Below are 13,417 nucleotides of genomic sequence, written 5' to 3' on the forward strand. Positions count from 1 at the left end.
CGAGACGCCCAAACAAGCACCAGAAAGTTGAATCTCGCTAGAAGATCATCACCATCTGCCGTTCAACTTTAAGTCATCCATCATGGGGGAAACATTTACATTCGCCCGAACCGATCCAGAAGAATAGTTTCCATCTGCTCCTGGCGTCTCACCTTCCCCAGGATCTTCTTCCAGTACTGCCTCCACAGAATGACGGCGATGATGGCCAGCAGCAGCAGGATGATGCCCACCAGGCAGCCAATCAGAATGGCTGTGTTGCTGCTGTCATCCTTGGCGACAGGAAGTCCCGCCCTCGGCGACACGGCATTAAATTCTGAACCTAAGAGAGAAAAACCCTCATGAGTAGGTGTGTGAGAAAATAATGATACACTTCAATATCGTGATTTAAAAAAATAATTATACTGTATCGATATTTAGCAGCAGTATGTATTTAATTTCAGTCACAGTTAATAGTTTTATTTTTACAATTAATATGCAAATATTCAACATGTTTCTTAATTATTGAGTTGCAATTCGACTTCCTGTTGCCAGATGTCAGTAGTCATTACGTTCTCTGCAGCTAAAGGAACAAATGAATCCTGCAAAATACTAATGACAACTGAGGACAAGAGGATACAGTTGAAACCCAGCAGCTTCTAAAGCTGATGTTTTGACAAAGTCATAACTGCTTTCACTTGTTTTGAAGCCAAAATATGTTCAGAGTCATGTGGTCTGTAAATTCTGCAACACTAGTGTCAAGTACTCGACAATACTACACATATATCCTTGTTCCTACAGTATCATAATACATCATATCATTGCCCCTACATCAAGATACGCATCCCATCGGCTGGCTTATAAAAGTGTGAGCAGCAGAGACGGGCTCTGAGGTCTCAGACAGAGTTTCAGTTTCATCAGGATCATCAGACCTCTGATGCAACTGCAGAGCTTCTCTAGAGGACAGAATGTGAACATTGTAGCAACAATCGGTCACTCAACAGTCATTTGATCCTGCTTCAGGGTCAACGACAGCACGTCATTTGTAGGAGGGATGAAAGCCTTTAGTAAGTATAGTTTGGACTGAGCTTGGCTCGTAAAAGATACTCATAAAAAAGAAGAAACCACCACAGGACTGACTGACAGAACAAATTGATCACTTAAGACAATACAGATGTTTTAGACTCCAGAGGTTAGTCTCATGTTGCTTTAGTCTAGAGCTACACATCAAATCAGTATCAGCCATTACATTATGAACATCCAAACTACTCAGAAACTACTCCACTTGCTTTGGACTTTATCTGAAAGTTTTGGATCGGGGATCCACAACTCTTGCACCTTAGACTGGTAAAATGTAGGCATACCTCAAAACAAAATTAATAAGCACCTAGTAACACTGGGAGACTCGCGGGGTAACACCGGGAGACTCGCGGGGTAACACCGGACCAGACAAATTTCACTGTGTACCATATAAAATCAGTTAGTAAGTAAAAACAGAATTAATACCTTAGGTTTATAAATAGCACTGTAAACTTTTGAATAAATTAAAGGATTAAACTGTGCCCTATAGTCTTGAAAATATGGTAAATAAAGTTATTTGACTAAATTATAGCCAACATGGTCACCCCAATATTGGCCACACCCCACTGGCTACCAGTCAGGTTTAGGATTGACTTTAAAATTCTCTTAATTGTTTTTTAAGTCATTAAATGGTTAAGCACCACAGTACCTGGTTGAACTGCTGCAGATCCACACCATAGTCAGAGCTCTTAGATCAGCTAATCAGCTACTGCCAGATGTTTCTTCTTTAAAAACCTACTTTTCTTCCGTAGCTCACATAAATACATGTAGAGTAGGATTCCTGTTGCATTTGTATGTTTTGCATCTGCTTCCTATGTTTGGCTACGCCCTACATTGTTCCTCAAATGTTTTTATGTTTTCTACATTTTGTACATTTTCTACTGTATTGTTTATAAGTGTTAGTATTTGACGTCACACTGTACAGCACTTTGGTCAACCCTGCTCTATAAATAAACCTTGACTTGACTTGATAATTTAGTACCCATTTGAAGTGGGTCTACCAGAATGAACATTTTTGTCCAACTAGTGGTTATATAGCAAAACTTGCAGTTATAAGCATTGGTTAAAAATAGAAATAGCTTCTCATCATGATGTCACCAAATGAAAATAACCTTTTGTAAAACATACTTTAGTTCCTGGTCTTCCATAAAATTTTAAGGTGTTCTCTTGAGACACAGCAGGAGTGAATGATTCTGTTTTGTCGAGTGATATTCATCTGCTGAAGCAGCACCAGAAATCTATTCCAGTTCTCTTGAATCAAAATATTAACATTTTTAATGTAGATCCAATTCTGCACAACAGTGCGACGAGAACCCGGGGAGCTGTGTTGTTGTCGTGCATAAACATAATGTAGAACAGCAGCTGTATCGCTCCCACACCAGGGGAGCGAGGAAGAGAGTGTGCTGCCAGATCCTGCCCTGTAATCCCTCTCTTCTATTATACTTCATCCTCTGCCGAGCAGCACGACAGTTTTAAGATGCTGGAGACGAGCCAGGAGCGGATGTAGCGACTCCCGTGCTCTCTGTTGGTGCTTTTAACTCTCACCTGACGGCGTCCAGTTCCCGGTGGTGTTCGCCAGGAAGGCCAGGGTGGTGAGGGAGACTGGAGGAAGGAGTGAGGGATGGACAAGGAACATGGGAATGGAGAGAAAAATGATTCATGAAATGTGGAATATTAATGTTTCAGGATGTTTCATCCTGTGAGCTTCGTTGTTGAATGAGTCTCTATCATGTATAAAAAAAACCCTGCACTTATTTCACGTCGTTAATGCTGCCATTAATCTCAAGTTGGATGCCTGCCCTGGTTTCTGCTCTTTCCCTTTGAACAATTATCATTATTATATTCTACAATTGTGCTGACAAAGACCTCTAAAGACATCACATGACCCTACAGTGAGTCGTTTTTATACCTCCGAAATTATACTGTTCTCATCCCCTCTGAGCGCATCAATCTTTTGGCTGCTACATAATTTAACTCCCTAAAGGTAATCTTGAGGTGAAGCATCTTCATCTGTGGGATTTACTTCATATGCTCTTCACCTCCACCAAGTAGCTCATCCTCTTTCTCAATAATGGGACAAGAAACAGATGTTGTGTTCTGAGCGTGCTCATCCATTTGTTGAGCCACATAAAAGGACCGGGCAGGCCACATCTTTGAAGCCATCTTGTACATATATTTTTAAATGTTTGCATCACTTCACTCTTTTATAAGTGAGATCCTTTTTCTGTTCTTCCCTTTTTGAGTCTCTTTGTGTTTTTGTCCATAATGTTGCTGCTCTCTTCAGGGAAGGTTGGGATTAAAAGCCGTCAATCATAAAAGCGTGACAGGACAGAATGTGACTCAGAAGAAAGGGATGACGGAGCGGGAAGAGACGAAGAGGAGGAGTGACTCACCAGGAGGACCGGCGGAGGATCTAGAGGAGCTGCTGCTGGACGAGGGCGTGAAGGACGTGTTGTGAGCGAGAGCAGGGGTGGTGGTGCTGGGGGGTACGGGCAGGTCCGGGGGCAACGAGTTGGGCTGCAGGCTGCCGCCCTCGAAAGGTTCTGTGAGGAGATGGTTTGATTGACTGACCGTCTTCTCATCATCACGCTCCGTCATCACGTTTCTTACCGGAGAGGAAGGAGATCTCGCTGAGGAGCAGCCAGCGGTCGGTGAAGTAGAACTTGCACAGGAGGATCTGGGCCACTCGGCCCCCCAGCGGCAGCGTGATGGCACGAGACGACGGGTCCTTCAGGTCTTCCAGGGGGACCAGCAGGATGAGAGGCGGACTGGACCACGGGTGAAGGAGGATCGGCTTGAACAAACACTCCACTTTGCTGAAAACCCGAACCCCCAGGGTGTGCCGGTTGTTGCTGTGCACCTGGACGAAGAAGAGAAGAATGTCAGGAGACTTGGTCAGGATTAGTGGGAAACACCTGGATGACTTGGACCGGCGAGGCGTCGTGGATTAATTTAGCATGTAGAGGAAAGAAGGGGATTCAATTACTAAACAAAATTAAAGAGACATTCTCATCCTGCTCAGCTTTAATTGCTTTGGCACGAGTTGGAGCACACAAGCCCTCGTAGTGAACCCAAGACAAACATCGTCCTGTTCAGAGAATCATTTTGTTAACGCTGCACAGAATAATCATGTTGGAAAAGTAGTCATTTTTACAATATTAGCACAGATGTGTTCATTGACAATCTTACACTGAAAACCTGGGAGCGTCATCTTAGAAAACTGTATCATCTTATCTTACCAACATTAACCTTCATTAACTGCTTCATGAAGCATCCTCATCATTCTTGGGGTTATTGGCATAAATCGATGGGAGGTTTTATTGAAATAATTGCCCAACATTTTACAGCAAATGGTGCCTTCCATTGGGCTCTGAAATAAAAGACGATGCTTCATGAAGATTTATCAGCACAAGTAAAGCATCTTAAAAGGAAGACATAAAAATAATTAATCCCTCTTTTTTTTTTTCTCTTTTTGGTCAAAAAGCCTATTTACATATAGAAAACTGTATCACCTGATGAAATGTTTACATTTAATAAATAAAATGGAAAATAAATCAATAATTCAATAATTATAGTTTATAATTCCGTTTTTAAAGGTACATTTGCAAATGAGTGAATTGTGGTTTGGTAATCTCCCTCCTCCTCCTCACCTCAGATTCTCAAACTCTTTATTAGCTTGTAAATGAAGCTGCTGAATGCACTTTCCAGCTGCTTCGATTTGGTGTTTACTATTATTTAATGTTTGTTTTCTTCCTATCGTTTGCTCATCTTCAACATGACACGGTTGTTAGGAGGGATTTTATTGCCGTGGCTACAAGAAGCAGATGAAGGAGATTCTTTTTCCTCCGAGTGATGAGAGGTGACGTGGAGACGCTCTGGCAGGTTTACGACTAACCTCACACTAACTCCAGGACGAGCTGGGATAATCAAATCCACATGTGAACACACACACACACACACACACACACACGTACAGATGCAGGAAGAACAGCTGCCCCAGATGCTGAGTTGACATGAAACCGACTCTTTTGGACGCCACTGATGTTGCTAATAGACGTGGAGTTCGGATAAGTCAACAGAAACGAGGAAACCCGCTACTCCTTCGGGGAGTACAACATCTCCGACATGCGTGGCACATAAAACTTCTTTCATTAGACTTTACCGAGTCCATCATCATCATCACTGTTATGAGCTGACACGGACACATTTCCAGTGACACTCACTCGGGAACATCGCAGCGTGTTGACCGCTCAAAAGGTCAATAGGAAGTGAACCAAGAGGAGGTCGAACAACAGATCTCCCTCCGGGACGGCAATTAGTCACAGGTTAGGTATGCTTGGTCCAGAAAAGTCTGGGGTTCAGGTTCCCACTTTATTTACCTGACCCGTGTGTGTGACACATCCGCTCGGCTACAGGAGCGTAACGGTGGACGTCAGCTGAGTGTGGTGTGAGAGGGCCGCGGGGAGAACGGCAGGAAAAGTGCATGAGCAAAAGAAAAACACAGAGAACACCAGTGGGGGTTGAAAAGGCAAAGAAAAGTAGTAAAAAAAGGTGGCACAGCATCCAACAATACCTGTTGCTTAGGTGTTATTGGAGCAGCAGAGTGTAAACACAGAGACTTTCTAATAGAAGCACTGAGACACTTAACTTCCAACATCTCTGTCTGCCTTTATTGTTATGTCTGAACCTCAACAATCTCAACCTTTCACGACCAAAAGAAGAAGAAGATGATGTGAAAAATCACATTTTTTTAAGGACAATCAGACCAAATATTGAAGCTTCTATTCTTGAATAATTCACCACAGATACACATATCCATCTTTCCCTAACGGATCAAAGAGTACTCACATCTGTCTGGACGTTGAGAAGACCACGGAGAAGATGAAGGAGAGAACAGTGAAAACAACATTAAAACTAATGAAACGGCTGCAAAGCTATTCTGCTTCAAACGTTTTCCGACGAAATCTAATTTTAGAGGCGATAGAAACCCCTCTGCGTCCTCCAGAATCTTTATTAGGCGCAACAATGAAGACAGACCCTAATGTCCACACTTAATCATAACAGAACTAATGAAGGTGGTGTTTGTCACCAACAAAGACCTCACTGAAGACTTCATTGGCTTCACTTGAAGAATGTTACCGTCGTAATGAACTAATTTATATCCTGCCTGGTTATTGATGATTTTCCTGTTTAACGTCCATCATTGTCATGCAACTACACAACCTCCCTGTAGTGACAACACAGGCGTCCTCAAAACACATTTGTGTGGAGTGACAGGCAGTGACCACCCTTCAATCATTTAAGAAGAAGCGATGGTATGACTTCACACAGGGACGTGCTGTCAAGGTAGGCAGGTGAGGCAGTGCCTCTCACCAATCTCACTCAATGTGCAACGCTCACAGATATGTTTATTTGCCTTGATCTTCCCCAGCCTAGACAATTTCTTTAACACTTAAAGTGTTATGTTTGTAAGGGTCTTATTTAGTTTCGCTGATCGGAAATACAACCGCAGTGAAAAAGGCAAAGCTTGAGGCACTGGCTAATGAGCCTCAACATGGCTCACATCTCCATTGAGGTGTAGAAACTTTTAAAACTAAAGGAAATAACTTTTACAACAAAGTAACGGAGTTTTGTGTGGTGAAGGACGGGCACATGGACTTTATTTACAGTTAAGTAACAACAGAAACGGTTTTAATCTCAATCGTATAAAAAAGACAAGAAAAATACAATAGAATTTTAAAAACTTCACTACTTAAATAAAATAATATTTGTTTTTCACACTTATATTGACCCATTAACACTCAATTTACTTCAATATTTATCTTTTCATTGTAATAAACTTTAGTCCTTTTATCTAAATCTAGCCAATCACAGAAGACAGCACACAATATTAACCAATCAGAAGCAACATAAGGCGGGTCCATCTTTCATTACTAGTTAACACTGACAACAAGGTGTGATCAAGTCATCGTAACTTTTTAACATTTTAATACAAAAACAGTGCTGACACCATAATGCTGTCAATCTAACTACTGCTATTCTTCACTCTTGAGCCAAATTTAAATCTGTAGAGTTCTCGCTAAACTTTATGCTTAATTGAAGAAAAACAGGCACAAACCTGCATGTTGTGGAAGATGCGCGGTTTCTCAAAGTGAAACTCGATGTCTACGCTGCCCTGTCCAAGAACATCTCTGTTCCAGCCCAGGTAGTCGTAGCCCGGCCACACCCGCAGCTCTTTGCTCTCCAGAAAGTCGTCTCCCCCGAGGACGGCGTCGCAGAGCTGGCCCAGGCCTCCAAACTGCATCCTTCAAACAAATGCACAGGAAAAACATTTGTACAAATAATTATTGTGACTAAAGCAACGTAGCTGACACCCCATAGTGAGAAACATAACATTTTATTGACTTCTAAATATATTTGTGGGTTGTGACGAGCCAAAACTTTTATGTGAACAATTAATTTCCCTTAACGTCGTCCAGTCTTCATTATTATTCATGATCAACACTTAGTTTGTCACTATTATTATTGGACGCTTTTCTTCCATAATAACTCTTGTTAAACCATGTGCACTCAGCCATTGCTGCTTTTCATCATGTTCATGAATATAACTCTTTATTTATGAGCTTTTTTTTTTTCTTCTTCACAACGCAATTTACTAGAGAAGACGAAACAAGCCAAGTGGTTACACACAAACTCACTTCACACACATCGACCAAACAAGGTCACCAAATGAGTCCAAGATCAACACACATCTGCTACAAATTACGCTGGATCACATCACTAGTGTTACCTCACTCGTAAGCAAAACATATCTGGCCCATTAGCCACACGACCAATCCACGTGCGATCTATGGCTCTCTCTACCCTCAATCTTCGGCACTTTGGCAAGACTTTACTGGAAGGGAAACATGCCTGAACTCCCCAAACGGCTCGAAAAAACATGTTCAATCCCCTGCATTAAGGCGTGCACCACAACTCACTCCAAGAGAGGATTTCAACAAAACTTGAATGCCAATGAATGAGATGGTTTGTAAATTGTGTTAGGAAGTTTTCCCTTTACTCCTTAAACAATCCAGATCAACCACTGGTCGGTTATAATCTGTTTCGTTTTTTTATTATGTGCACTTGAGAAGATTACCTTTGTTCTGTGCTTCCGTCGTACGTGGAGTCGTTCAGATAGACCGGGATGCCGGACAAGTTCATTACATGACCCAGAGGAGCCGTGTATGCTTTCAAACCATCTGAGAGAAACAGAAGAATTACATCAGTTGCTTATTTATGGCTGAAACATTGATGTATGATCAGCTTTATCATCCAAACACACTCGAACATTTATTCAGTAAGAGTTACTGGAGAAGCTACAGAAGGAATGAGAAACAAAATATGCAAAAAATGCATTCAGTCCATTTATTTGTGTAAAACCCAGAAACAGTGACTTTTATACCTTAGTGTCTGAGGCCATGCAATATTGAGAATATTTCGAGTTTGAATACTTAATGGGCCAAAAATATATTAATAAATAATCTGGAAATTCCGCGGGGATATACCTGACTCATAGCAATAAATAACATGTTGGTGCCGTGTGCACAGATCAGGGGCCTGTTCCTTAAGGGTACTCACAGAGGACTCCTTACTTATCCTCAAACATCCGAGCAACAAGTGATTCCAGAACACTCTTACAGAACTCTGAACCTAAAAGCTAGACAGAAAAAAAAATGTTCTTGATAATTGGCCAACGATAGGACTAATCGATACACATAACCATAGAATATTTTCTATGAAGACTGTGTTCTTGTAAATACTATTTCACATAAAAAGCATTTAAGCTTGTCCACACGTCTGTCATGTCATGGAAGTTAAATGAAGGTTATGTCAGTGATTGACTTCCTTCTTCTGGAAATGAACTCTGATTTTTTATGCGGAAAATAATTGTCAAGCCTTTCATATACTGTCTGAACTTGACAATTGTACAGAACACAATATATAGTGGCCGGAGAACTTTAAGCGTCATATTTCATACATACGATCATAATTGGAATATCATCTTATCTTATAAAACCCACTCAGTGGAATGCATTTTCCTGGAGTGAACCCAACTGACTCGTATTAGAATGTATATTTCAAAGACGCTTCCCCAGAAGACAAAGTCCAGGACTTTCTCGCCTCGATGACAGCACAGATTTACTGGCGGACTGACGGAGACTGAGGGATGAGGCCAGAGAGGAGGTCAGCCAACAATAAATACTGTGATAGTCGACTTAGTGCTGCGGGGAATATGAAGACGGACATCATTAATCACCACTAAGAAACTCTGATGTGGACACACAGCACCGGGACGGTGATTTTTAGGGTCGTAGATCAAACCGGCTGATGCTTGCTCATCAACAACATAAATACAAGTGTGAAAGGAACACAACTGGATGTGTTGACAGTAAATGCAAAAACAAGATATTAATTTCCTACTAATGAGGAAGTCAAAGATGAATATTAATCCAAAAACCATTCGCATCTAAAGTGGGATCTTATCCATCAACATTATAAGAATCCACAGTCAGAGTCGAGCCATTAACTCCACATCATGTCGTTTTCTCAACGATAATTAGTTCTGTTAATCCCACAAATGAGAACAATCTTCGATTGTGGCCTGGACTTGAACTATAGAGCTTTCATTCTTATGTCAACTATATTTGTACCAATGAATAGAACAATAAATAACTTTTCAGTTAGAAATGAAGGAGGGGACACAAAAAAAGTGCAATAATATGTTATTTTTATGTCTCAATAATATTTAAATGTGGTCAGAACAGACCAGAATAATATGCTTATTAACGATAAATATAATTTGTACATCCAAAACTTTTTGGCTTAGGGTTTTCGATCAATTGTGTTGACAAACAGATAAAGATATTTGACTTAATTAATCTTGCACTGGGAAATGACTGAAAAGTAGCATAAAATATGTTTTTTAATCAATAGTTCACACTTTAAAACATACAAATAAAAGATTCAATACTTAACTCATATAATATGAAGACCGAAATATCTACAAACAATCAATTTAAAACAGTGTTTTGATAGTATTGCTGCCCATTTGCAATGCTTCATAGGTGTAATGGTTTGTGCTCAGATGCATTAATATCAGGCAAAATAAAATGTATCTGTGTGTCTTCACCACAACATGCATGTGTTGCTTGTTTGAACGTCGCAGCACACACTCCTGAAACACACTCACCATCCCAGAGACAACCATAAAGTTCCACCCGAAGGCAAACACTCATAACTCTGTCAGCCAGCGGGTAGAAGCGAACCATGCGGGCCACGATGGGAGGGCCAAGGTCTTTGAGAACCACATCATAGGTGTTCTCGTTTCCTGTCACCACCTGAAGACAGAAACACATCAATCACTTTCTTCTTCTCTTTGCTCAACCCACAGTCCAAGTCTCTTCATTTAATTTAGGGCCCATTTCTCCGACTGTTCTCAAGCAAGAGATGAAATTATAAATAAAACACCTATGAGTTAAACACTTGTATTTACATCTTGCCCGCCACGGTCCTTCCAGGTAATCCACTTCACACCATCTCGAGAATATTGCAGGCGATAACTTCGGGCAAACTCTTGGCCGTGTCCGTCAGCGTGACGACCCTGGGTACCGACCAGGGCCAGGAAGTGGAGTTTGTGCAAATCAATCTAGAAAGCAAGAGAATATATTTTTATTTTTTTAATTTTAAAATAAACACTTAACCTCCTTACTTCACAAAATATGGGAAAAAAATCAGTCGGACCAAGTTAAAAAAAGACACAGCTGGATTATTGGGAAGGATTTTTTTCACTCGAGGAATGGGCAAAGAAGTAAAATAAAACTACCGGTCAGGTAACAAATAAAGCTTTTCTAAAGCGGGTATTAGAGAGTTCATTAGAATATAAGGATTCAAGTGAGGGGTGGTCATTTTTGGGCTTCTCACTTGAAGATATTCCGATGCTGTAGGGTAGACGGCAGCGGCAGGACACCAAGCTCCATCTCCTTCTCCCGAACTCAACCTGTAGGGAAAAAACGAAGAAATTAGGGGAAAAGACGTAAGAAAGGCAGGAAAATAATGTGTTGTTGTCATATCCGATGTGCTTTTCTCAAGTATGAATTGAATAGTCTTGCGTAACTATTAAAAAAAAATACTTACTAAGGACTTCAATCAAATTTTCTGAAATGTTGATAATGGGACGAAAAACAGATGACTACATTTTGGTTGCATTCGGGATTACCATTTGGAGCCACATCTGGAAGCTCTGGTGCAAAAGGAGCTGACAATCATGCTATGGCTGTTGAGCAAGGGGGTTCTGGAATAAAACTGCATCCTGCCGTTCCATTGTGCTGATTTCTATCAATCATTAAGTATTAACCAACGTATTGGATCCTTTCTGGAATTGGATATCGTCTGTGCTGTAAAAAGTGACTCCACCTTCACTTTATTTCCTACTTTCTCTTGTGACTATGCTTCCCATTGATGCCAACCAAACTCAACTGTGCATGCAACAATCTTAATTTAAAAAAGGTTCTGACCCATGCCTCTACACTTGTCCATGTTTGCTAAATTAACACATAAACTTTGGGGACAAACTCTTCACTTGCTGCCAAATTTAGATAATCAGATTCTACGATAAGAGGGTCAGGATTATTTACTTCACCTGTCAGTCCTTGTAAAATGATGGAAGACTGGTGTATGCATTTCTCTCTGACTGCCAAACAACTGTTGGCTCTGATGAGTCCATTCACAGCTTTGGCACTGCACGGACCTGGCTTCAATATTGTGAGATCGTAAACTCGCTCCCTGACTGCAACAGTGGGATGAATCGCAGTGAGTCCACCAGAAACAGTCCCACAGTTGGTGCCTGTGAGGCAGATCTGATTTCTCTTTGAGGGCTGAGATCAGAGATGGGTCGAACATGCATGTGTGGGAGTCAGGGATGCGAGTCCTACTTTGATGGATGTCTAAGGGACGGCCCTCAAACACAAGGGTGTGCTTCCCAGGGGGTAGGACATATAATTAAAGAGAACCAGATGAGCTCCAACCCATATCTTTTGTGGTTCACTGACAGGTTTGGCACGAAGACCCGAGTTCGTCTCTATGTAAAGTGAGTTATGGAAACATGGTCTGAAGTATTATGACAGGTATTTAAACCTAAATATCACAAGGGTGTGCATCTAGAGGGGTTTAAGCAATAAAGGAAAAATCTTGAAAGAGCTTTGGACTGAAGTTGGGAAAGATTGATTGGGGCGCTTTAGAAAGTATGACACCTTTGAAACCCGGTTCCCATATGCCAGCCGGACCATCACCCATTACGTCAACAATCTGCACCGTATTGTTCCTCAGTGCATCCGGACCACACACTCAGATACACCTCCATTAACTCCAAACAGTAAATCCACTCACCACACCTCAACACGCTAGTGCGCCCATTTGAGCAAGACTGGAACAACCGTCAGACCGAAACCACGTCCTGACCACTGCTGGGTACACTTTTGAAATGAAAAGCTGCTGCTTGGAACGCTGAGAAACGAAACGCTCCATCAACTTGAATCTCACGCTGACAATGGAACAACTATTGGAAGACTTGTGTCCTCCCTCGTGACGGTGAGATCATGAAGTTAATAACCACCATCAACACACTTGTTTCTTGTGACTTCAGCTTTATTCAACAAGCCCTGCTACAAAACATTTCTCCCATCAAACATTCCTTTTTGAAACTTCCGCCAAATTCATACTTTTCTTTCACATGTTTTTCAATCCCCCCTTTTCCCTCACGCCACCACAATTTTCACAGCCTCAACAACAAGCGCTTCAAGGCTGCACAAAGATGATGTTTGCCAGACACGTCACGCACATGGTCCTATTTTTGACTCGTATGTTCAACAGTACCATGTGATCCATCTTCTATTCTGAAATGTGTGTATTTGAACATGAGCCTTTAGTGCACGTGTGGGGATTAAGAAGAAGATTTAAAACATATTCAATAAACATTTATAACCCATTTTACAGTTTATTTATAATTTACAAAAACTACTAAAAAAAATAGTGATAGCCAGGTTCACAGGTTACTGTTGAAAGTACAGTTCTTGTTGGATGTAGTCAACTAACAGTGGTCAATACCAAAGGTAAGTCGTGTGAAATCTGACCACACAAGCAGCCAAACTAATTGTTAAACCACCCACTGTTCCCCCCTTTTCCTGCCACAGCTGTATAGGTACTCTTAAGAAGGAACTGTCTCGTCTGCAGTTGATTCAGAACTCAGCGAGAATTCTGACCTGCTCCAGTAGAAGAACTCACATTTCTCCGATCCTTAAAACTCTTCACTGGCTTCCAGTTT

The 13,417-nt window shown here is 41.2% G+C and overlaps 1 protein-coding gene across 4 annotated transcripts in view; it reads right to left on the reverse strand.

Moving 5' to 3' along the window:
• ddr1 (discoidin domain receptor tyrosine kinase 1) overlaps window positions 1-13,417 on the reverse strand; it is a 54,345-nt gene that overhangs the window by 9,703 nt on the left and 31,225 nt on the right. For all 4 annotated transcript variants that reach the window (XM_087806592.1, XM_087806595.1, XM_087806593.1 and 1 more), the window contains 9 exons: window positions 11,020-11,095; window positions 10,592-10,744; window positions 10,289-10,436; window positions 8,195-8,297; window positions 7,175-7,361; window positions 3,667-3,916; window positions 3,450-3,599; window positions 2,602-2,658; window positions 153-319 (listed from right to left, as the gene is read on the reverse strand). In XM_087806592.1, the coding sequence (XP_087662718.1) occupies window positions 153-319; window positions 2,602-2,658; window positions 3,450-3,599; window positions 3,667-3,916; window positions 7,175-7,361; window positions 8,195-8,297; window positions 10,289-10,436; window positions 10,592-10,744; window positions 11,020-11,095 (1,291 nt within the window). The remainder of the gene's footprint in view (window positions 1-152; window positions 320-2,601; window positions 2,659-3,449; window positions 3,600-3,666; window positions 3,917-7,174; window positions 7,362-8,194; window positions 8,298-10,288; window positions 10,437-10,591; window positions 10,745-11,019; window positions 11,096-13,417) is intronic.

Source organism: Callionymus lyra, chromosome 13 (assembly GCF_982586985.1).
Source record: "Callionymus lyra chromosome 13, fCalLyr1.hap1.1, whole genome shotgun sequence".
Taxonomy (NCBI): domain Eukaryota; kingdom Metazoa; phylum Chordata; class Actinopteri; order Syngnathiformes; family Callionymidae; genus Callionymus; species Callionymus lyra.